Source organism: Salvelinus namaycush, chromosome 4 (assembly GCF_016432855.1).
Source record: "Salvelinus namaycush isolate Seneca chromosome 4, SaNama_1.0, whole genome shotgun sequence".
Classification (NCBI taxonomy): domain Eukaryota; kingdom Metazoa; phylum Chordata; class Actinopteri; order Salmoniformes; family Salmonidae; genus Salvelinus; species Salvelinus namaycush.
The window spans coordinates 12,982,527-13,006,506 of record NC_052310.1 but is presented as its reverse complement, the minus strand read 5'-3'; the positions used below and the strand labels follow the sequence as shown (position 1 = coordinate 13,006,506).

The following is a 23,980-nucleotide window of genomic DNA, read 5'->3' as shown; positions in this document are numbered from 1 at the left end:
TCTCACTTTGTTGATGACCTTTGTACCTGCCTTCAGCCTTCTAATCTAAGATACAGTATTGCCATTTTACTGATGCCTGTTATTGCAGCAGTAGTGCTTACTCTCTTCTGTCAGAAAACACAACCTTGTGTGAGTTACAGTTGAGTGATTGCCTACCTACTTATTTTGGGATAAAAGGAATCCTCAGTTTGCCGTTGTTTATGAGAAACGCTATCTTATAGGACTACTTTGAAAGTAATGTCATCATGACCCAAGATGGAAAATGCTTAGTCTCGGCTTGTAAATGCTGTCCTGTTCAACTGCACCCAGGTTGAAAAACAATAGGAACTACTGTGTTCCTGTAGAGCAGATATAATGGCTTTGTAGCAATTAGATCTCCCACTAAACCTGGTGTTCCCGGACAGCCTTTGTTGGCCCAGATCAATCATTGATCAAATGCTGGTACAGAGCCTCAGCTCACTCTGAGTATTGGTATGAAGATTACTTATTTAATTTGAGTTTAGCTACAGTATGAATACCCATCTAGCCACTGTTATCCCCGATTCAAAACACCAACAAGGCTACACGATATATTGTTTAACTGTAATGATGAACCCAGCATAATTAACTCCATAGAGTATATATTTTTGGAGACGTTTCCACCTGCAGGAACCAGAGATGCTACACAATCAATTAAATCGCTGACGTTAATTTTATTATAGTTCTGTGTTATCATTTGATTTAGTTTATATTTTCAGTAATCAACGTATGATTTTAGAGTGAAATGGGATACCACCTTGTTGTTCCATTTATCACTCAGTCATTGTATAACTCCACAACTTTGAGGTTTAATTTAAAGAAAAGTGAACCAGCATACCTCTAAAATAAGGTTTTATATGCACACAAAACCAAAATACCTAATGTGTTGTTCCAATCTCCTTGGTCCAAAATACTTTTTCATGAATTACATTCAGTAATGTTGTTTTTATTTGTCCCAATTTCTTGTGGAACGACCCTAATTCTAAAATGCCATCGCTGTTTAGTGAAATTGTACACGAGGTAAACTAATTTAATATGTCAGAGAACCTCAGCACTGTCACTTCTCATCTCAACGCTTCGCCGTCACCTTGGTGACGAGAGGGAGAAAAAAAATCAAAGGCACAGGGAGAGCAGAGACATTAGAGCAAATCCTTCAGGCTCTGTGAAAGCCAATTACCGGTATTTGCCAACTGAAAGCTCAGTTTGAATGTGTGAAAGCCTGGTGTGCGTGTGTGAGGAAGAGGGGGAAAGAAACAGATGGGGGGGAGGGGGCGTCTGTATTGCCTTCCATTAGACCAAGCATTGGCCTTACTCATTGTACTCTAGATATTTATCTGTAGATAGTTGTTTAATGGGCCAAATGTACCTTTGTTATCCTAATATCTCTATATTCTCAGCGAAAAGGACCACTTTGAGATAATGATTTATGCGATAAGACAGTACGGTTGTGTGGACCCTTTTTAAAACTCAGAAATTATTCTGGAAATGATTAAGTTTCTTACATTCAACAGTTTCATTGTAATCCAAATATCAGCTTCGCTTATTCTTTCACAGAGACTATGATGAAACATATATTGCTCATCAAATAACATCAGATTGAATTAGTCACATGCTTCGTGAACAGCAGGTGTGGACTAACAGTGAAATGTTTACTTACAGGCCCTTCTCAACGATGCAGAGAAAAATAAAATGGAGAAATAACAGAAATGTAAAACACGTAATAATAAATACACAATGAGTAACGATAACTTGGTCCTATACACAGGGTATCAGTACCTAGTCGATGTGAAGTGGTACGAGGTAATTGAGGTAGATACTGTACGTATGTACATGTAACTAGGAATAAAGTTCGCTAGTACAGCGTTTGAACTTAAATAACAACAAATATTCCCTCCCTTAGATAATATATGACTGTATCTACCCATGGCTGTGTCCCCCAGGATGGGCACGTTCGTGACCCTGGCAGAGGTGCTGGAGGCCCGGGGGTCACCTCTGGAGGAGGATGAGGTATGGCGTCTGCTTTTGGGCACCGCCGAGGCCTTAACGGACATCTCCCACAAAGGTACCTGGGCACATTTATATCTCATTCCTGACCCATGATAATACCCACTGGCAGGTGCTAAAAGGATCTTTAGGTCTTAAAGGGATTGTTCATGGCCCATCAAACATTTGTCCGATGTTTGCAGACGTCAAAAGGGGTCTAATATTTCATGACTTCTGTTGTTACATGCTTCTTTATGCATTAGAACAAATAGGCCTCAAACCCGAAATGAATGGGAAAGATAGGCACCACCATATCATATCGTGCTCTACTTCTAACGTCTGACAAACGTACCTTTTTGGAGTGAGTTATTCCTATAGCCATGCAGACATGCAAGTTAATAGTATGGCTTTTGTCTTTTGTCTTGTTGTCAGGTCCTGGTAACATGTGCAGTGTACTGAGCCCCGGCTCTATGTTACTGTCAGCCAGTGGGAAACTTGCTTTTAAAAGCTGTGCCCGGTCAGGGGACCTGGGCTCCTTCACTGCTCCAGAGGTACAGGATGGACACGCTGCCTCCAACAGGACAGCCTCAGAAAAGGTCATCAATAAATCCTGCTCTTAGAGTAATCATAATAATAATAGATGTATTTTATATAGCGCTTTTCATTACAAGTAGAATCTCAAAGTCGGTTAAAAAAAATTGTACACATTTAAAAAAAATACTAGCGTAGTTCCAGATCTGTCTGTGCTGTCTGGAAAACTCCTATGGTTATTGGCATGACATCTCACCACTGTTTTGGTTCTTGACTTTTTGTTTTACATGAATTCCTCTGGAAGGATTTGACTCATTTTTGTGTTTTTTTCCCAGATGGTTGTATATTCCCTAGGAATGACCCTCTACTGGTCCGTTGATTATCAACTACCTCAAAACCAGCCCATTCAGCTGAGTGGCAAACTGAACAACCTGTTGCTGAGCATGTGTGAGGACACGGTCCAGAGACGAGCAGATCTCGTGACTGTGCTGGAGACCTGTGACCAGCACATCAAGACTGCTCAACTGCCCCCACCAGAGAAGCTCATCAAACAGCTAGTAGAAGATGTGTTTAGGGACTCTGTGAGTTCACCCACATTTCCTTTGGTGTATGAAATGCACCTGTAGTCAGTATAGGTATCACTGTATCTATCTGGCTGTTGTGTATGCAATACCCTGGTCTACAGGTATACATTTGGCAGTCATATGTGAGTCATTATCTCTTCATTTTGTCCATTTGTTATCGATAAGCTGAAATTGAGATCAGTCTTGCCCAGTTTGGTATAGGCTACACATAGGGCGGCGCACAATTGGCCCAGCGTCGTCCAGGTTTGGCCGGTGTAGGCCGTCATTGTAAATAAGAATTTGTTCTTAACTGACTTGCCTAATTAAATAAAGCATCCGTTGAAGCGGTGGGGGAGACATGAAGTCATTAACTCGATCTTTTAGCTCTGTATGTCTTCGTTTTCGTTTAGGGTAATACCACAGCACCCCGCTGATTTCTTAGTGATGTACACTAAAGCATGCCAGGGGTCACCCTACACTCCATGTGCCATCCAGCACGATGACATAAGGTCAAAGTTCCTAGAAATATGTTGGCATCCATATTGTGACACTACGGACTCTTTCCTGGCTGAACGTCTATCTCGGCTGCGATCTGAAGCTGGGTTTGTGACATGCGGTTATTTTTAACGATAGGTCAGTGCAACTTTTCTAATTCAGTAGCTGCAATTGTATTGGGTTTTCTAGGTCAATCATGTGTCTATGGCTGAGAATGGTCCTCAACTTACTGACCAGAGTCAGATGGTCAGAGAGAGGATTCACAGTTTCTCAGGAAGTGCCTCGTACCATAACTCTACCTGGGCGCTGAGAAACAGAAGCAACTCAACATTCCAAGCCGAGCTCAGCAGAGGGTAAGAACCTAGCCGGCGCCTTTCAAACAACAAAGGCTCATTTTGACCGTAATACACAAAGTATCAGTTTTACAAATGTAGTTTTTTAAAGGGATAGTTCACCCAACAGTCTGTGGACAATAAATTAAAGAATCCATGTATTCTTTTTTCCTTACAGAATTGCCCAGGGGTTACGTCACAGAGAGAGTTACTGCAGCTATCAATTCCGTAACCCCTGTAGCCCTTACCTGGATGGCTTTCGCCGTGGCAGCATCAGACCTATACCATATGTGTATCTGAACGAGTCCACTGTCAGTCTTAATGAAAAGACAGCCAAGGTATGATATCATAGAGAGTCATGTGACATTTTGTGTTGAAATACCAGAAGATATAGTATATATATAAAACAATTGTGGATTCGGCTATTTCAGCCACACCTGTTGCTGACAGGTGTATAAAATCGAGTACACCGCCATGCAATCTCCATAGACAAACATTGGCAGTAGAATGGCCTTACTGAAGAGCTCAGTGACTTTCAACGTGGCACCATCATAGGATGCCACCTTTTCAACAAGTCAGTTCGTCAAATATCTGCCCTGCTAGAGCTGCCCCGGTCATCTGTAAGTGCTGTTATTGTGAAGTGGAAACGTCTAGGAGCAACAACGCCTCAGCTGCAAAGTGGTAAACCACACAAGCTCACAGAATGGGACTGCCGAGTACTGAAGCGTGCAGCGCGTAAAAATCATCTGTCCTTGGTTGCAACACTCACTACCGAGTTCCAAACTGCCTCTGGAAGCAACGTCAGCACAAGAACTGTTCGTCGGGAGCTTCATGAAATGGGTTTCCATGGCCGAGCAGCTGCACACAAGCCTAAGGTCACCATGCGCCATACCAAGCGTCGGCTGGAGTGGTGTAAAGCTCGTCACCATTGTACTCTGGAGCAGTGGAAACGCGTTCTCTGGCGTGATGAATGACACTTCACCATCTAGCAGTCCGACGGACGAATCTGGGTTTGGCGGATGCCAGGACCGCTACCTGCCCCAATGCATAGAGCCATCTGTAAAGTTTGGTGGAGGAGTAATAATGGTCTGGGGCTGTTTTTCATGGTTCGGGATAGGCCCCTTAGTTCCAGTGAAGGGAAATCTTAACACTACAGCATACAATGACATTATAGACAATTCTGTTCTTCCAACTTTGTGGCAACAGTTTGGGGAAAGTCGTTTCCTGTTTCAGCATGACAATGCCCCTGTGCACAAAGCAAGGTCCATACAGAAATGGTTTGTCGAGATTGGTGTGGAAGAACTTGACTGGCCTGCACGGAGCCCTGACCTCAACCCCATCGAACACCGTATGCGAGCCAGGCCTAATCGCCCAACATCAGTGCCCGACCTCACTAATGCTTTTGTGACTGAATGGAAGCAAGTCCCCACAGCAATGTTCCAACATCTAGTGGAAAGCCTTCCCAGAAGAGTGGAGGCTGTTATAGCAGCAATGGGGGGACCAACTCCATATTAATGCCCATGATTTTGGAATGAGACGTTCGACGAGCAGGTGTCCACATACTTTTTGTCACGTAGTGTAGTTCTTAACGTTTCCCTCTTTTTTTATGTGCAGGATGTGGGTCCAGAGTTTTTTCGAATGTTAGATGAGCCACTGGTTGTCTTGGAGCTGCCCGGATCCATTGTTGTAATTATGACTTTTCATCATCAAGAACTCCATCATCAAATGCTTTTTTACATCATCCCAACTATCACCAGCCTGTCTATCTATTAATCACTATCTTTCTGTCTGTCAATCCAGTCAAAGAAAGGGAAGTCTCCCTCCACTATGAGGGAGCTGAGTGTGGTCATGCCAAACGGACAGAGCATCCTGGTTAAGTGTGACGTCAAGTCAGGAGGAGGGGATGTCTTTGATATGATTGTTGCCCACTCCAACCTGGTTGAACACTTCTACTTCGGCCTTGCTTACATTGATGGTAATTGACCAGGTTCACTAGTGTTTTTGTTTTGAATGGCTCTTGTCCGCTACCTGCTGATTTGTTGTTGTTTAACTACAGTTCTGAAAAAGTCTTTACATGGTTGATGTGTTAAACATGTCACTCTTTTTCATCTTGTCTCGGTTTTTAGATAATGAGTTTTTCTTCCTGGACAATGACACAAAGATATCCAAGGTTGCCCCCGATAGTTGGAGGAAAGTGCCTACGTCCACGTTTGTCCTTTTCTTCAGGGTCAAATTCTTTGTCCACGACATTGCTCTACTTTTGTAAGTACAGTACGACACATCCTCCTATGCTCACACTGTGTTGTATTGAAGGACGACCTATAGAATCCATAGAGGTCAGGCAACATTGTAGATGGTCCACCGATTTCTCTATGTAAGCATATTGTGTTTTTTTTGGCAGGCACAAACTGACTCGTCACCAGTACTACTTACAGCTGAGGAAAGATATACTGGAGGACAGGTTGTCCTGCCATGAAGAGACAGGCCTATATCTGGGTGCCTTGGCTCTCCAAGCAGAGTATGGAGACTGCATGCCTGAGGTGTTTGCTACTTTTTTATTTGAGTTATATGGTCATGAAGTATCTTTGATATGCTGTATCACACAATTGTCACATGATTGGTCAAGGTCTAGGCGGATTGATCTGCATACTTAAATATCAATTACCTTGTTAGTATTTCGTAATATTAGCTCTGGAAATGTTATAGTTGAGTGATGACTAACTTTGTCTGATCTTTTCTAAAGGTTTATGGGAGGAACTACTATCGACCAGACCAGTACGTTGCCAAGAGCGTCATGGAGAAAAGAGCCCTGCCTTACCTAAAGGAGGAGTTGCTACGGTTACATGCCAACAACTCCACGATGAGTACCGACGAGTCCGAGCTTGAGTTCCTCAAGGTAACATGAACCAATGAAAACGCTTCATAGAGTTCTACGTTTTATATCGTTATATTCATGTTATTAGTTCCATACTCAGTGGACTGATATTTGAATCATTACACCAAAAGGCTGTGGCACCTGCACAGTGGATTAATGGTGAACATATGGTAATATCGTATATTACATAAACGTTTGGCTTGTATTCTTAGCCCGTGTGGTAAACTTGCACATCGGCAGTTCCCGGTTTCCACTACATTCTACAGCCACAAAGTCAAAGTATCATGAAAATTCATGAAAACAAAATTTGCTTCTTGGTCTTAATTTAAGGTTAGGGTTAGGCATAAGTTTAGCAGTGTAGTTAGGGTTAGGGTTAAAATAAAATGTAATAAAGAGAAATTGTAGAAATAGGCGTGGTTTATGACTTTGTGGCTGTGGAAGCTAGTGACGACCCAGTTCTAACGTCTAACTTCCTTCCCAGGCCACCCAGCAGCTTCCTGAGTACGGTGTTCAGTTCTACCGCGTGGGGCGCGAGAAGAAGCCAGTCATCGGAGAGCTGATCCTAGGAGTGTGTGCCAGAGGAGTCATAGTGTATGAGGTTAAAGATAGCTCTCGCTCCACGAGTCAGACATTCCACTGGTGGGAAACAAACAGTATCTCCTCCTCTGTGAGTATTATGCCTTTTTAGATAATGCAAAACTCTGTTTTTTTACATTTTAAAGTGGCACTCCAATCTCCTTTTCACCTCAAAAACGTAAATCAGGTGTTAATCCTGATTTACTTAACAAAAGGCACATCTCAGTAGGTGGTCCTGGTATCCTCATGACATGGCACAAGTGGGGGAGCCTTTCCTTTCTTTTTTCCCCCTCTTTTATTATAATATATTCTTTTACCCCCTTTTTCTCCCCAATTTCGTGATTTACAGTCTTGTCCAGTTGCTGCAACTCCAGTACGGACTTGGGAGAAGCGAAGGTCGAGAGCCATGCGTTCTCCGAAACACGACCCTGCCAAGCCACACTGGTTCTTGACACACTGCTCGCTTAACCCGAAAGCCAGCCGCACCAATGTGTCGGAGGAAACACCGTACAACTGGCGACCGTGTCAGCGTGCATGCGTCCGGCTTGCCATGGGAGTTGCTAGAGCGCGATGGGACAAGGACATCCCAGCAAAGAAACAAATAAACCCCTCCCTAACCCGGGCGAAGCTGGGCCAGTTGTTGGCCGCTTCATGGGTCTCCCGGTCGTGGCCGGCTGCGACACAGCCCGGGATCGAACCCCCCTTGCCTTTACGCTTTTGTTCTCTATTGCTTCTCTATTGTTCTTCAAGCAAGGAGGGAGGCCGATGACATAACGGATTTCCATCAGACCAACTCCTTGATTGCCCTACTCCTTGAAGTTTGCAGCTGTGTTTAAAATGTACTATTATGCTCAAAATGTATTTATTTTTACCCTTTTAGTGTATGTATTTACTCTATTTATACTTGGGATATTAGTTTTCAGCAGTAAAAGTATTTTCTTTTTCTTTTTTTTATCACTGGAGATTCATTTTAATAAAGGAAACTGAGGAATATTGAAAGTGAATATAGTTGACTTTAAAGTGTTTGTTTAGTCAGTGAATTTTGTAGCTGTTGTTTTGTTAGCTTGTTATGTCTGTAAATGCCTTAACTTCTTACGGCTGAGATCCCGTTAACGGGATCGACTTGACAACAGCCAGTGAAAGTGCAGGGCGCCAAATTCAAACAACAGAAATCTCATAATTAAAATTCCTCAAACATACAAGTATTTTACACCATTTTAAAGGTAAACTTGTTGTTAATCCCACCACAGTGTCCGATTTTAAAAAGGCTTTACGACGAAAGCACACCATCTGATTATTTTAGGTCAGTACCTAGTCACAGAAAAACACAGCCATTTTTCCAGCCAAAGAGAGGAGTCACAAAAAGCAGAAATAGAGATAAAATTAATCACTAACCTTTGATGATCTTCATCAGATGACACTCATAGGACTTCATGTTACACAATACATGTATGTTTTGTTCGATAAAGTTCATATTTATATCCAAAAATCTTAGTTTACATTGGCGCGTTATGTTCAGTAATCTTTTGCCTCCAAAACATCTGGTGATTTTGCAGAGAGCCACATCAATTTACAGAAATACTCATAATAAACATTGATAAAATGATGCAAGTGTTTTACATGGAACTTTAGATAAACTTCTCCTTAATGCAACCACTGTGTCAGATTTCAAAAAAACTTTACGGAAAAAGCACACCATGCAATAATCTGAGTACGGCGCTCAGACACAAAAACAAGCCATACAGGTACCCGCCATGTTGTGGAGTCAACAGAAGTCAGAAATAGCATTATAAATATTCACTTACCTTTGATGATCTTCATCAGAATGCACTCCCAGGAATCCCAGTTCCACAATAAATGTTTGTTTTGTTCGATAAAGTCCATAATTTATGTCCAAATACCTCCTTTTTGTTCGCACGTTTAAAAATCCAAATTCATGACGCGCAGGCCAGACGAAAAGTCAAAAAATTCCATTACAGTTCGTAGAAACATGTCAAACGATGTATAGAATCAATCTTTAGGATGTTTTTAACATAAATCTTCAATAATGTTTCAACCGGAAAATTCCTTTGTCCGTAGAAATGCAATGGAACGCAACTAACTCTCACGGGGGTGCGCCTGAGTGCGCTCGTGGCACTCTGCCAGACCCCTGACTTAATCAGCTCTCATTCCCTCATCCTTCACAGTAGAAGCATCAAACAAGGTTCTAAAGACTGTTGACATCTAGTGGAAGCTGTAGGAAGTGCAATATGACCCCATAGACACTGTATATTGGATAGGCAAACCTACAAACCTCAGATTTCCCACTTCCTGGTTGGATTTTTTTCTCAGGTGTTTGCCTGCCATATGAGTTCTGTTATATTCACAGACATCGTTCAAACAGTTTTAGAAACTTCAGAGTGTTTTCTATCCAAATCTACTAATAATATGCATATCTTAGCTTCTGGGCCTGAGTAGCAGGCAGTTTACTCTGGGCACCTTATTCATCCAAGCTACTCAATACTGCCCCCAGCCATAAGAAGTTAACCCCTCCTCGCTCTCTGTCCCACCACAGTGTCGGAAATTTGTAATCGAGAGCAGAGGGAGCGTGAGAAAGCACACCTTTGTCACCGAGAGATCCAAGACGGCCACATACCTGTGCAACCTCTGCTCTGCCCAGCACAAGTTTCACAATGAGATGAACTCTCGCCAGCTCGGACACAGTCTGGCCTCAGGTCGGAACATTTTATAATGACATCATAACTGTTAAAGTCACATGGTCAAGAAAACTCCTGGCCCAAACCATAACCTCTTCTACATTCCTGTAAATAGTGTCTCAGTGACAGCTTGTTCTGATTCTATACAGTTGGTGTCCTGTTCTTGGTGAATCTTTTTTGCCAGACCCTTCAGCCATATACAGTATATAGCTAATAAGCTATATATCTCGCTAATGTACCACGTGGGCTTATTGATCGGCCAAAAAGAGAAACTTCTGGATCATTGGATTATAGCACAGTTATTGGATCTACATCTATCTTGATTTCATTATAGCCACCTTTGACCAACCTTGATTTGAACGAAAGAGCCCTTTTTTCTTTCCAGAGGACAACATAGTGCAATATGCGGCAGTGTGTTGGGCACAGAACAGCCAGATGAACAGCCGGATGAACAGGAACTCTGAGACCGTACTGACAGACAGCGGTCTGACCACACCGCAGGACGGCTCCATGACCAAACTGTGTGATGACATCGCCGCCAAGATCGAGGCGCGGATCAAACAGCACCGTGTCCTCCACGAGCAGGGGTAGGAGTGATGGAGAGCATACCCACTGGGCACAGGCGCCAGTTCAACATCTATTTTTGAATTACATTTGGTTGACTTGTCAACTAACGTGAATTCAACAGGAAATCAACAAATGTCACCATGTCATTGGATTTAGGTTAAAAGTTGGGTGAAAAAATTACGAAATACCCTTATGTTGATGACTTTATGCAAATTCACTTGGTTTCCCACGTTGATTTAACGTCATCACATTGAATTATTTTGTTGAAACGACGTGGAAACAACGTTGATTCAACCAGTTTGTGCCCAGTGGGTAAAGTATCCTTCCCTGTATTCTCTTTCTGTATACACTACTGTACATTCCTTTGCATTTCATTTCTTGCATATTGTAAGTATTTCTATTTCCCTGCATGTTGTAAGTAATTTCTCCCTATATAATTCTCAGCAGAAGGAGACCATTGCCTGGGAAACTGTCTCCAGCCCTGACTCGTGGGTCTGGGAAGTGTGGGTCAGAGGTCAACCCCATGTCCTCAGCAGGCAGAGGTATGGATAGATGATCAGCTCCTAAGAAAATTAACCTCTTAACACTGGGTAATCAGGTACAGGATCAAGTGTTCACATTCTGGAAGCGTTCCAAAGCCGAGCACCGTGCGGAAGACATCCTCACAACCGTTGTAGTAGCCTGTCAATATCATCCAAAGAGATGGCATACGGGTTTCTTATGAGGTGCTGCGGTTAATGTACAGTAATGCGTTAAAAGGTAGCTGCGGTATTTCTGTCAACAGATGTTTTTGCCCAAACGAAGAGAGTCATACCAAAGAGAGAAGTCATTTGTGTGTGCTTAAAGAAAGACCCGAAGCTCGGCGTCGGTAAGTTCATCGCTTACAACATTTAGTCATATATCCATTAAAGGATATGTTGTAGAATAGAACTAAAATGGAAAAGTACTTTTATCTATTCAGGTGTTGTGATAGTTGGAGAAGACACGGTGGGGAAGTACGACCTGGGTATCTTCATAGCATCCATCGTGCGGGGAGGACCAGCGGATAAAGATGGCCGCATCAGAGCAGGTAGGTGACTAGGTTTTATTTCTGGGCTTCTCTTCACAAAGCTCACACCGGATTATGACGCCTGGGCACATTGGTGAACAATAGCCTTGCATGCCAGGTTTATTTTTAAGTTCTCATGTGAGCTTTTTCTCTTGACACTGCCGGTTAATTAGTCATGACTAGTGCCCTATCTACACTCTTAGAAAAAATGGTGCTATCTAGAACCTTAAAGGGTTCTTCGGCTGTCCCCATAGGAGAACCCTTTGAAGAACCCTTTTTGGTGGCAGGTAGAACCCTTTTTGGTTCCAGGTAGAACCCTTTTGGTTCCAGGTAGAACCCTTTCTACAGAGGGTTCTACATGGAACCCAAAAGGGTTCTACCTGAAACCAAAAAGGGGTAACCTGGAACCAAAAAGGGTTCTCCTATGGGGAAAGCCAAATAACCACTTTGGAACCGTTTTTACTGAAAGTAAACTCAGCAAAAAAAGAAACGTCCTCTCACTGTCAACTGCGTTAATTTTCAGCAAACTTAACATGTGTAAATATTTGTATGAACATAACAAGATTCAACAACTGAGACATAAACTGAACAAGTTCCATAGACATGTGACCAGCAGAAATGGAATAATGTGTCCCTGAACAAAGGGGGGGTCAAAATCAAAAGTAACAGTCAGTATCTGGTGTGGCCACCAGCTGCATTAAGTACTGCAGTGCATCTCCTCCTCATGGACTGCACCAGATTTGCCAGTTCTTGCTGTGAGATATTACCCCACTCTTCCACCAAGGTACCTGCAAGTTCCCGGACCTTTCTGGGGGGAATGGCCCTAGCCCTCACCCTCCGATCCAACAGGTCCCAGACGTGCTCAATGGGATTGAGTTCCGGGCTCTTCGCTGGCCATGGCAGAACACTGACATTCCTGTCTTGCAGGAAATCACGCCCAGAACGAGCAGTATGACTGGTGGCATTGTCATGCTGGAGGGTCATGTCAGGATGAGCATGCAGGAATGGTACCACATGAGGGAGGAGGATGTCTTCCCTGTAACGCACAGTGTTGAGATTGCTAGCAATGACAGCAAGCTCAGTCCGATGATGCTGTGATACACCGCCCCAGACCATGACAGACCCTCCACCTCCAAATCGATCCAGCTCCAGAGTACAGGCCTCGGTGTAATTCTCATTCCTTTGACGATAAACGCGAATCTGACCATCACCCCTGGTGAGACAAGACCGCGACTTGTCAGTGAAGAGCACTTTTTGCCAGTCCTGTCTGGTCCAGCGACGATGGGTTTGTGCCCATAGGTGACGTTGTTGCCGGTGATGTCTGGTGAGGACCTGCCTTACAACAGGCCTACAAGCACTCAGTCCATTCTCTCTCAGCCTATTGCAGACAGTCTGAGCACTGATGGAGGGATTGTGCGTTCCTGGTGTAACTCGGGCATTTGTTGTTGCCATCCTGTACCTGTCCCACAGGTGTGATGTTCGGATGTACCGATCCTGTGCAGGTGTTGTTACACGTGGTCTGCCACTGCGAGGATGATCAGCTGTCCGTCCTGTCTCCCTGTCTTAGGCGTCTTACAGTACGGACATTGCAATTTATTGCTCTGGCCACATCTGCAGTCCTCATGCCTCCTTGCAGCATGCCTAAGGCACGTTCACGCAGATGAGGAGGGACCCTGAGCATCTTTCTTTTGGTGTTTTTCAGAGTCAGTAGAAAGGCCTCTTTAGTGTCCTAAGTTTTCATAACTGTGACCTTAATTGCCACAGGTGCATGTTCATTAATTGTTTACGGTTCATTGAACAAGCATGGGAAACAGTGTTTAAACCCTTTACAATGAAGATCTGTGAAGTTAATTATTTTTGAAAGACAGGGTCCTGAAAAAGGAACATTTCTTTTTTTGCTGAGTTTAGATGCAACTCCCAGTCTATTTTCGTATCCTCTATTTTTATGGTCTTTACAAATCTGAAGGAATTGGATAGGGGCTAAGGGTATCTATTGATTCTGGACCAGGACTAGGTGGATACCAACAACATGATTATTTATATGAAATGTTGTGGTGATGTTCTCCCTCAGGTGGCCGTCTGATCTCTCTGAACCACACCAGTCTGGAGGGCATGACCTTCAGTGAGGCTGCAGAGGTCATGCAGAACAGCCCACAGGAGGTCACACTCATCGTGACCCAGCCCAAAGGTACTGGAAGTGCGTATATACAGTACCAATCAGTACCAGAGAATGCCAAGAGTGTGCAAAGCTGTCATCAAGGCAAAGGGTGGCTACTTTGAAGATTCTGAAATATATCAAATATTTTGATTTGTTTACACTTTTTTTGGTTACTACATGATTGTGTTATTTCATAGTTGTGATGTCTTCACTACTATTCTACAAAGTAGAAAATAGTAAAAATAAAGAAAAACCCTGGAATGAGTTGGTGTGTCCAAACTTTTGACAGGTACTATATATCTCTGCTCTGTTCAGGCTCATTTACATTCAGTGATAAACTATATATTTTTAGTAGACTGGCTTTTCAGCTAGATGTTTTAGTTAGATCTCCAAATGGGAATTTACGTTTTTGTCCTCTCTGGATCATCACTACATACATTTCCAGGCTTTCGCTATTAGTTGATAATTCCACATTTCAACTTTTATTACAATGTGGATTTTTTGGTGTGTTTTTGTTGATGTTTCTTTACAGTTTCCTCGACACCCAACAACGTGAGATCTCCGCTATTGAAGAACTACGAGTTCCAGACCACTTCGAGGACTAACATGCGCTCTGGGGAGGACGACCTGGATGAGATCGTGTCTGTCATGTTGACCCCAAAGACTGGCAGTAGACTGCAACTCCCTGATGTACGCATCCTCAACGCTCAGGTAACCAATGGCTACTGACCATCATCTCCTCCATGTTAAGGACAATACTCCACATGTGCTAAGATTGGGGAACAATTGTATTCATTTTGTACACAAACAAGACAACGAACATGAGCAATCAACTCTACATAATGTCAATTAAATAAACAAATAGAAACAAATACAATAGAATCGTGCCTTTGTTGTGAATTGTATCATCCATCTTAATCTCATCATGAACTCTTATTCCCTATCCATTATCCAGGACTGCCGCTCAAGGTCTCCTTCCACAAACTGCTTCAGGGGTGATGAGATCTCTGTGGAGCTGAAGAAGAAAGCTGGAGTAGGTTTAGGGATCAGTATCGCTGTAAGTTAACTATTTCACGTCTAACTCCCTAGGACAGCTCTAGAAATGACTGTTATACACATGATATAACCTCACACTCCGGCCAGAGAGAACATTTCCCACCCAATACCCTAAGAGAGGGTCAGACAAGCTCCCATTTTTTCCTCAACATCTGATCGGAGATCGGTGATCTCACACCATTGTACGGAAGGGGTTTATTGTACTGGTCAGTGGTACTATAGGGAGATGGACCTACTGTATTTAAGTCTGGGATAGACAAATTAGTCTAGTCAGGAAGTCAGCTGCTTCTGTGTCTCTGGGTAGTAATCCTTTAGACCCCTGGGGTTAATCACCTTAGAGAGGGAGGAGCTGGAGCTGGACCCACTAGAGCCTGCAGCTTGGAGCCTGCCTGCTTACTGGACAGTACAGTAGGCCACGAGAGAGAGATTGAGCGGGTGAGAAGGAGGGAGGGAAGGAGAGAGAGCAAGGGAGCGAAGCGAAAGATCGAGAGAGGCAGAGACAAAGGGAGCAGTAACAGCCTACCGAGCCGTCATTAACTTCTAGTTCCTCCCAAACCCGGATCCGGGAGCACCCCCATCAGTAAAAAAGCTGACTAGCATAGCCTAGCATAGCGTCACAAGTAAATACTAGCATCTAAATATCATTAAATCACAAGTCCAAGACACCAGATGAAAGATACACATCTTGTGAATCCAGCCATCATTTCTGATTTTTAAAATGTTTTACAGGGCAGACACAATATGTAAATCTATTAGCTAACCACGTTAGCAAAAGACACCACTTTTTTTACTCCACCATTTTTTTACTGCATCAGTAGCTATCACAAATTCGACCAAATAAAGATATAAATAGCCACTAACCAAGAAACAACTTCATCAGATGACAGTCTGATAACATATTTATTGTATAGCATATGTTTTGTTAGAAAAATGTGCATATTTCAGGTATAAATCATAGTTTACCATTGCAGCCACCATCACAACTCTCACCAAAGCAACTAGAATAACTACAGAGACCATCGTGTATTACCTAATTACTCATCATAAAACATTTCTTAAAAATACACAGCGTACAGCAAATGAAAGACAAAGATCTTGTGAATCCAGCCAATATTTCAGATTTTCTAAGTGTTTTACAGCGAAAACACAATATAGCATTATATTAGCTTACCACAATAGCCAGAAACACAACACCATTTACCAGCAGCAAAGGTTAGCGATCGTAACAAACAGGCAAAAGATATATAATTTTTGACTAACCTTGATATTCTTCATCAGATGACAGTCCTGTAACATCATATTACACAATGCATATAGGGTTTGTTCGAAAATGTGCATATTTAGCGGCACAAATCGTGGTTATACAATGTGATTAGTGGCCAAAACTTCAAGCAATCTGTCCGGCGCCATCTTGGAGAGGCACCTATTCTAATCGATAAGTAATCATAAACTTGACTAAAAAAATACAGGTTGGACAGCAAATGAAAGATACACTAGTTCTTAATGCAACCGCTGTGTTAGATTTTTTAAATTAACGTTACTGCGCAATACAGCGTGCGCTAAAGCGAGACCGCACCGAAATTCATGGCGGAATTATTATTTGACATTTGTCAACATAAATACGAATTAACAGCATAAAGACTGCTTACTATTTGCTGAGCTTCCATCAGAATCTTGGGCAAGGTGTCCTTTCTCCAGAACAATCGTCTTTTGGTTGAAAGATGTCCTCTTCTCCTGTAGAAATAGCAGCTAACGCTAGCCATCCACTGGAGAGGTGTCCAACTCGTGATAGCGCGTCACAAAGAAATCCCAGAAAATCGCAATAAACTGATATAAACTGCTATAAGTCGGTTTAAATTAACTACCTTATGATGTCTTTAACACCTATAAAATGAATAAAAACATGACCGGAGATAGAGAACTGCTAAAACGAAAGCTTTTCAGGACGCCATTGTGATGTCCCTCTTGCGCCAGGCGCCCCGTTGAAAAGAACGGTACTTCCGTTCCATGAGCTTTTATAGTGCCCCAGATGGTGCAATCCAATCCATTCAAATTCTCACCGCTTACTGACATCTAGAGGAAGGCGTATGCAGTGCATGTAGCCCCATAGCTTACATGGGGACTTATAAACTGACCCTAGAACAGGGACCTCGATTTCAGAAATCTCACTTCCTGACAGGAAATGTGCTGCAGAATGAGTTCTGTTTGAGTTCACAAACGGTTTTAGAAACTAGAGTGTTTTCTATCCAATAGTAATAATAATATGCATATTGTACGAGCAAGAATTGAGTAAGAGGCAGTTTAATTTGGGAACTAATTTTTACAAAGTTGAAATGGCGCCCCCCTATTGACAAAAGGTTTTAAGAGGCCTGTTAATTTTTTTTAGGCCTGGCTGGGATTTGGGTTGATGCGAAGGGGGATCAGGGATGAGAGCATACCACACCACACGCCTGGTGTGTCTGTTGCTATCTAGAACCTTAAAGGGTTCTTCGGCTGGCCCCATAGGAGAACCCTTTGAAGAACCCTTTTTGGATGCAGGTAGTACCCTTTTGGGTTCCATGTAGAGAGAGACACAGGAGGCAGAGAGAAAGTGAGGAGTAACAGCCATCCGAGACGTCATTAAGATGCCTGTTAATTCTCATTAGGCATGACTGGGATTCGGATGATGTGAAGGTGGATCAGGGATGAAAGCATCCCACACCACACTCCTGGTGTGTCTGTTGGCAGACATTCTATTTGTTTACCCCCTATGTGTGAGAGACAGAGCGATAGAGTGTAAGATCCTATAACCAAATAAACATACTATATTCCTTTTATTCTTGATACATCCCTCTCACCTAGCAGCCTGAGGGCTCTATTTTCGGCTGGCGTCAAGCCAGCGCAATTGTCAAACGCACGCCCTATTAAAACCGGCGCTCTTCTGTTTTCAAACCCTAGCGCAAGGATTGGTCATTTACATGTCTTATATGAGCTCGCTTGCACAGAGGTGGGTGGGGTGTGTCCTTAAAAACGTGCCCCAAAGTGCCAATTTCAGGCAGCGCTGGTGGGGATATTTGAGACCAACCAAAGCTGATCTTACCGGTAACGCGGTTGGTTTTGGCATGGATTTGAACAGCGGAAATGCAGCTTATCCAGCCGTGACGCCCACTGCCAAAATGCAAATGGAATAAGATAGATGTGCGTTTTGTGCCCGTAAACCTCCCATTTAGTTTCATCTGATTTAAAAACCAGTCATAACCTCCCCTCCTCTCAATGAAGACCGTTTTCTTTTGTCCTGCCTAATGCATTTGCCAAGTAGTAAAGACGATTATAAAGGGTTTGACTCATGAGACCACATACAGTCATTCTTAAATCACCAAAGCGTTATTAAAATGTTTTTTATTTGTCACTATGTGGGGTTAGGGTTAGTTTGTACGTTATTTTAACCTGCTCTTTTTTTGCTTAAATAACCCTCCCTGTAGCCTACTGTATATGCCCATCATGGAACTAGACATGAGATGATCCGGTCACACTCGTATTTAGAAACATTTAAGTTATTTTCCTGTAACAATTGCTTGTTTTCCATTTCATTTTTATAAAAGCCCTTTAAGCTTCACTTACCCTACTCTAACAAAATCTGGTTCAACAGCAATGTGTCTGCTGGCTTCCTTATCCTGGCAATGCATTAGCATAGTACCCTATCCATAAAAGGTTTCTAAGTGGTCTACTTGTGAGGCTTTTGCAATATACTCCATTCACATAAGCCAACCTGCCGTGCAAACTTTATTTCAAACTCCATTTTCAAAGAGTGCCTCTTGTCTGGTTACCAAAGACTGGCTGCTCCAAACTTATTCAAATGAATCAGTCATTTAAGGCCCTATCAACGGTGTCTTGCTTATTGAGAACGTGCTCAACATGTGCAATACAATTTACGGTAGCCTAGTATGTTTTATTTCAGGGAAAAGTGCGCTGCGTAAAGGCCTATACTCGTTAAAGCCAATTGCAACAATGTTGACTGTCAACACTCAGAACATATTGAGCAAACATTGCATTTATTATTACTGTTGCTATTACTCATTACTGTGGCCTATGCTATTTAATAAACTGTATCGATCCACAATGAACCAGGAAGAGAATATTCCGTGCCCCCAGCCGAATTACTGTTGATGACAACTCAAAGACCGTCAATAACTTACAGAACATGAGACAACGGCATGCAGTATTAACCCATGAAACACGTCGATTGGCCAGTGATTGGCCAAGCCCTCGTCACACCTCTAATTTATTTATTCATCAAAACCCTGTCCTTTTGCGGCACCGCCAGCTATTGCTCTCATAATTCCCGCAGTGAAAATGGCACAAATATTTCCTACACACCCCTGGAACTGTAGCCCTACTGCCAGAGCTAAGATTTACCGTGGCGTTCGGTTTGTTAAAGTAGAGCCAAGAGAGTAGGGATGTATTATATTAGTATGAAAAAAATATGGGGAATTAACCCTTTATGGTACATTGTCATATTAAGCCGCTTCAGCATTTAGTCAGACATGCAAATGTTATTGATGGTGTACAGTATATTGATACACTTACATTTCAACCGAGACTGTCATGTTGTTGGATAATAACCTTGTGTTTCTGATTTGTCAGGGTGGTGTGAACACAGGCCTGCGTCATGGAGGTATCTACATCAAAAGCCTAGTCTGTGGAGGGGCTGCTGAGCAAGATGGCCGCATTCAGTCAGGTACAGTATAATACTGAACAAGCGCTACTCTGTTACAGTAAAGCACCTGGAATAATAGTGACATTTAGAAGAACATTATACTGGATTATTGCTGCACAAATTTAATTTAGATGAGTGAGATGATGAATCTGTGTGTGTGTGTGTGTGTGTGTGTGTGTGTGTGTGTGTGTGTGTGTGTGTGTGTGTGTGTGTGTGTGTGTGTGTGTGTGTGTCTAACAGGTGACAGACTGCTGAAAGTTGATGGAATCAGGTTTCAAGGGTTCACATATCAGCAGGCTGTGGAATGTCTGGCGAAAACAGGAAAGGTAAAGGAACATCAATATCTCAGCTGCAACACCAGGGCAAGGCAACACCATCATCGTTTTGCTTCTGCGTTTGCCTTTAACCGAACTGTACAGAACTGAGTGCAAACAAACACTGAAATTTTAACATGTGTTCTGATTATGTGCTGTTTATCTTGTGCAATGTGAATATACCTGTGTATATACAGTACACTCTTAGAACAAACGGTGCTATCTAGAACCTTAAAAGGTTATTTGGCTGATCCCATAGGAGAACCCTTTGAAGAACCCCTTTGGGTTCCATCTAGAACTATTTCCACAGATGGTTCTACCTGGAACCTAAAAGGGGTTTACCAGGAATCAAAAATGGTTCTCCTATGGGGACAGCTGGAGAACCCTTTTGGAAGCCTTTTTTTCTAAGAGAGTAGTTTAAAACTAGTTTCTGAAAGGTACGGACTAATGAGAAGCATTAACTGTTGTTTGTCTTTATGTAACTGTTTCCTGTCCTAGGTGGTGACCCTGGTCCTGGAGAGGGAGAACATGAACAGCCTGCCCTGGGTGTCTCTGAGCCCAGACACAGGTTGCAGCCTCTCCCCTCAGAGTTCCCACCGGGACATCACCCAGAAGAGGAACAACAGCTGCCCTGCCGTCATCACCCCCTTCTTGGTCAAGCCCAAGGACTACAGCTTCGTGTCTGACGGTAAGGGATAGTATATCATCGACAAGGGAACTTTAGTGTAAGGGGAACACTGGTGCTTCGAGGGACTGAGCTCAGAAGCATTGTCCATGACTGAAGGAGGGATTAGAAATCAGCCAGACGAACAGGAGAAATCTGCTTAAACAAACTGACAAAAATGACCAGCAGATGGTGTAAAAACAAGCAAGCACACCCACTGACAGGCAACTAAACCATCTTATCAGTATAGTGTGAGTGAATACAGTAGGTCTATTCGGCTTTTGTGAGAGAGAGTGTTACCTTTGACAGCTACCCAGTCTGGATCCACAGTCCAAGCCTCCAAGGTGAACTCTGACACACTTCAATCCCCTAACCCCTCCACCCTACAGGGAACACTTTGGAGGTGACCTTGAATAAGAGGCTGAATAGCTTGGGCTTCAGCTTCCTGGTCCCTGAGCTCGACCCCTTGAAAGGAGACTCGGGCAGTGGTCTTGTCCGGATCAAGACGCTTTTCCCTGGCCAGCCAGCGGAAGAGAGTGGGCGGATCCAGGAGGGAGACGTCATCCTGGCAGTCAATGGAGAACCGCTGAAGGGATTGTCCTACCAGGTAAATATAGACGCAGACTGGTGTGACGTAATACGATTGTTCAACCGTAGCTACAGCTGTGAGTTGGCATGCTGTATATGGGGGTGGGTGGGAGCATTGGAAGACAGAGATATTGTGGAAATGTAGTGTGAGAGATAGGGTTTTTGTTTCACTCAGTGTGATTGATCCGTTCAATATTTCTGTATCACCACTCATTAAAAGGCTTACTATACATTATTATGGCCATTTATCATTCCATAATTAACCCATCATTCCATAATTAACCCATCATTCCATAATTGTGGATGTGACAGTGAGTGACGGTTGTCTCTCTGGCATGTAGAGGGTGGTCACGCTGCTGAGAGGCTCTCCTCCTGAAGTTCGGTTGTCTCTGTGCCGTCCTGCTCCAGGTAAACAGATCTACACATCCGGATGCAGGTTGATGTTTATTGCCATGAGTCTTGTCCTGGAGGCAGAACTGAGCGATTTTCTCTTAGATAGGCCAGCTGCAAAGTAGAAATTGGTTTTATTCATAAAAATGAAGACTAGCTTTCTAGTCTTAATTTAAGGTTAGGGTTAGGCATTAGGGTTAACAGTGTGGTTAAGGTTAGGGTTAGGTTTAAAATCAGATTTTATGACTTTGTGGCTGTGCCTCCAGAACAAGATCCATGATGAAAAACGCTAACCTGCTATCCGGACAGGGCAGACCACATAATCCAATTTACAGTTTTTCCTTTCACAAAGTAATAGCTTTAATTCATTTAAATGTTAGCTTTTATAAGACACATTTTCATCTTTCACACCTAAAGAAGTTGTCTTTTTATGCAGAGGCTAACATCAAACTGCATGTATTTTTCATTCCTTCCCTTTCCATTTTGATATCTTCCAAGGAATTCTGCCTCCCATTGAAACGTTGTTTGGCACCTGAGTGATGTCACACCACAGTACGTGAGCACCAATGGGAGTTCAGGAATATACTTCCTGAAAGACAGACAGGAGATCTTCGAGGAGCGGGACAGGGGACGATCTGTCCAGATGAAAGAGTAGGACAGGGTGAGACGCCTGGCCCTCCCTACCCTGTAGCAGAGCCCCGGGCCTGACCTGATGGATTACAGAACCCACCTGGATGGTGGGTGGATGGGCAGTACCAGCACTGCAAGACATATCACAAGATACCTCATAATGTCAGATTCAGTTTAAAGACTGCAAAAATGTGACCTGAATATTTATGAAATTATTCTTTTCAGCATCTCTGCGTTCTATGAGTCAGAGGAGTTGGATGAGTCGCCCCGCAGACAAGAACCAACTGTGTCATGTTACAACAGCCAGGAGGCACTGCTGAGGTCAACTCATGTGAGGTGAAGAAAATGCTAAACGATGGAAATCTCTTGCTATTTAGGTAAATAATAGTTAGTTTAAAGTCTAGTGACATTAATGTATGAAATATATATATTCAGATCAAGGCAATGACCTTTTCTCTTTTCCAAGATTCTGTTGAACACCAGAAGAGGCGAAAGAGTTGGTTGGACTGGGGGCGTGGGGGTTCTACAGTGTGAACCCTTGACGATGAGGAGAGAACTATTACACAAGCTCAATTGGTTTGAAGGTGAGGGGGACTGTATGGTGAGGGGTTCTGTGAACTGTGTGGTTTTCCCTGAATGCGGATGTGGTTTCAGTTCTGGCACAGAAAGACAGACAGTCTACAAACATAGAAAAGGTGTATGGTTGAGGTACTATGGTCACATAGGGAGGCCTGATAAAGAAGCAGGACTTAACCACCGTCCTGCTTTAATAACCTGATCGTCGATTGACGCACCCGTGCGTCACAAAGTGACGTCATTTTGAATATTGAGTAGCTCCCGGTGTGTTTATACTAGAGACTTACCGTTTCTTGTAGTGGCTGCAGCTCAAACCCCTCTTTCCGCCGATATAAGGTTTGTACCTATTCCATAACATGGGGCTTGTGAAAGCTGCATTTATTTATTTATTTACACATGAGAGGATCCAGACAAGAAAATCCCTTTTCTTTTTAATTGGAAATCAAACTCAAATCTTACTGCAGGCAATACCATCAGAATCTCACCCCAGACCACCTCCCATGAAGGGCATAAAGCATGCGCTATGGTCAAGTTCATAGAGTATGCAATGTAGGTCAAGTCACCAAAAGTGCAAACATTTAGTATGCAGGGAAAGGGTACACTCTGACGGTCTTTGTAAAGCAATGCATTTTCTTCTCCATACACATTACCTTGTATGCATCCTCCACATGCGCCATCGATCTCTCACTCGTTTTCAATAGGAATGGTAAATGGGAAAATAAGTTTAACGTTTCTTCACCTGTCTGTGTCTTATTTTTATTTTTTAACTTGATAGCTCTGATTGCTAGGATCATTTTAAGGTGTCAGTCTGTCAATCTGTTTAGCCATTTTGTGACTCACTACCAAAACCAGATGTAACGGGTTTCACATGGACAAGAGACATCATGTACTCTCTTACTCCTGTCTCGTGGACAAACTGGGAATCAGGCAGGGGATATATTCACATAACTGGGTAGGCAGAGGCTTCTGCTTTCTCCTCATATGAATGTCATTTTTGTCATATGGAACATTATTCCTGTAATATGAAACATTATTCCTGTATGATGAAAAAAGTGAAAGAAACCCTGTACATTTCAGGGTTCTGTAATGTTTCTGACACATTTATCAGATACCCTCAGTTCTTACCTTTTCTAACAATATTAATCATTTTTTTGTAAGATTTATAGTTTTGAAACCGAAATGTTATTATTCTTTATGAGGGTAGTATACAATATTATGCATCGT

General features: G+C 42.8%; 1 protein-coding gene across 1 annotated transcript; it reads left to right on the top strand.

Annotated features, from left to right (window-relative positions):
• The first annotated feature begins 1,959 nt into the window (after positions 1 to 1,959).
• On the top strand, positions 1,960 to 22,086 carry LOC120045369 (tyrosine-protein phosphatase non-receptor type 13-like). The gene is made up of 25 exons (XM_038990244.1): positions 1,960 to 2,080; positions 2,434 to 2,597; positions 2,868 to 3,113; positions 3,780 to 3,931; positions 4,092 to 4,260; positions 5,537 to 5,608; positions 5,723 to 5,897; positions 6,049 to 6,184; positions 6,324 to 6,462; positions 6,666 to 6,818; positions 7,279 to 7,464; positions 9,928 to 10,087; positions 10,455 to 10,656; positions 11,084 to 11,178; positions 11,421 to 11,504; positions 11,598 to 11,705; positions 13,756 to 13,872; positions 14,375 to 14,553; positions 14,798 to 14,899; positions 19,522 to 19,615; positions 19,835 to 19,920; positions 20,407 to 20,596; positions 20,962 to 21,179; positions 21,502 to 21,568; positions 22,049 to 22,086. The coding sequence occupies exons 1-25, from the start codon at positions 1,960 to 1,962 to the stop codon at positions 22,084 to 22,086; spliced, it is 3,453 nt and encodes a 1,150-aa protein (XP_038846172.1).
• Positions 22,087 to 23,980: the final 1,894 nt, after the last annotated feature.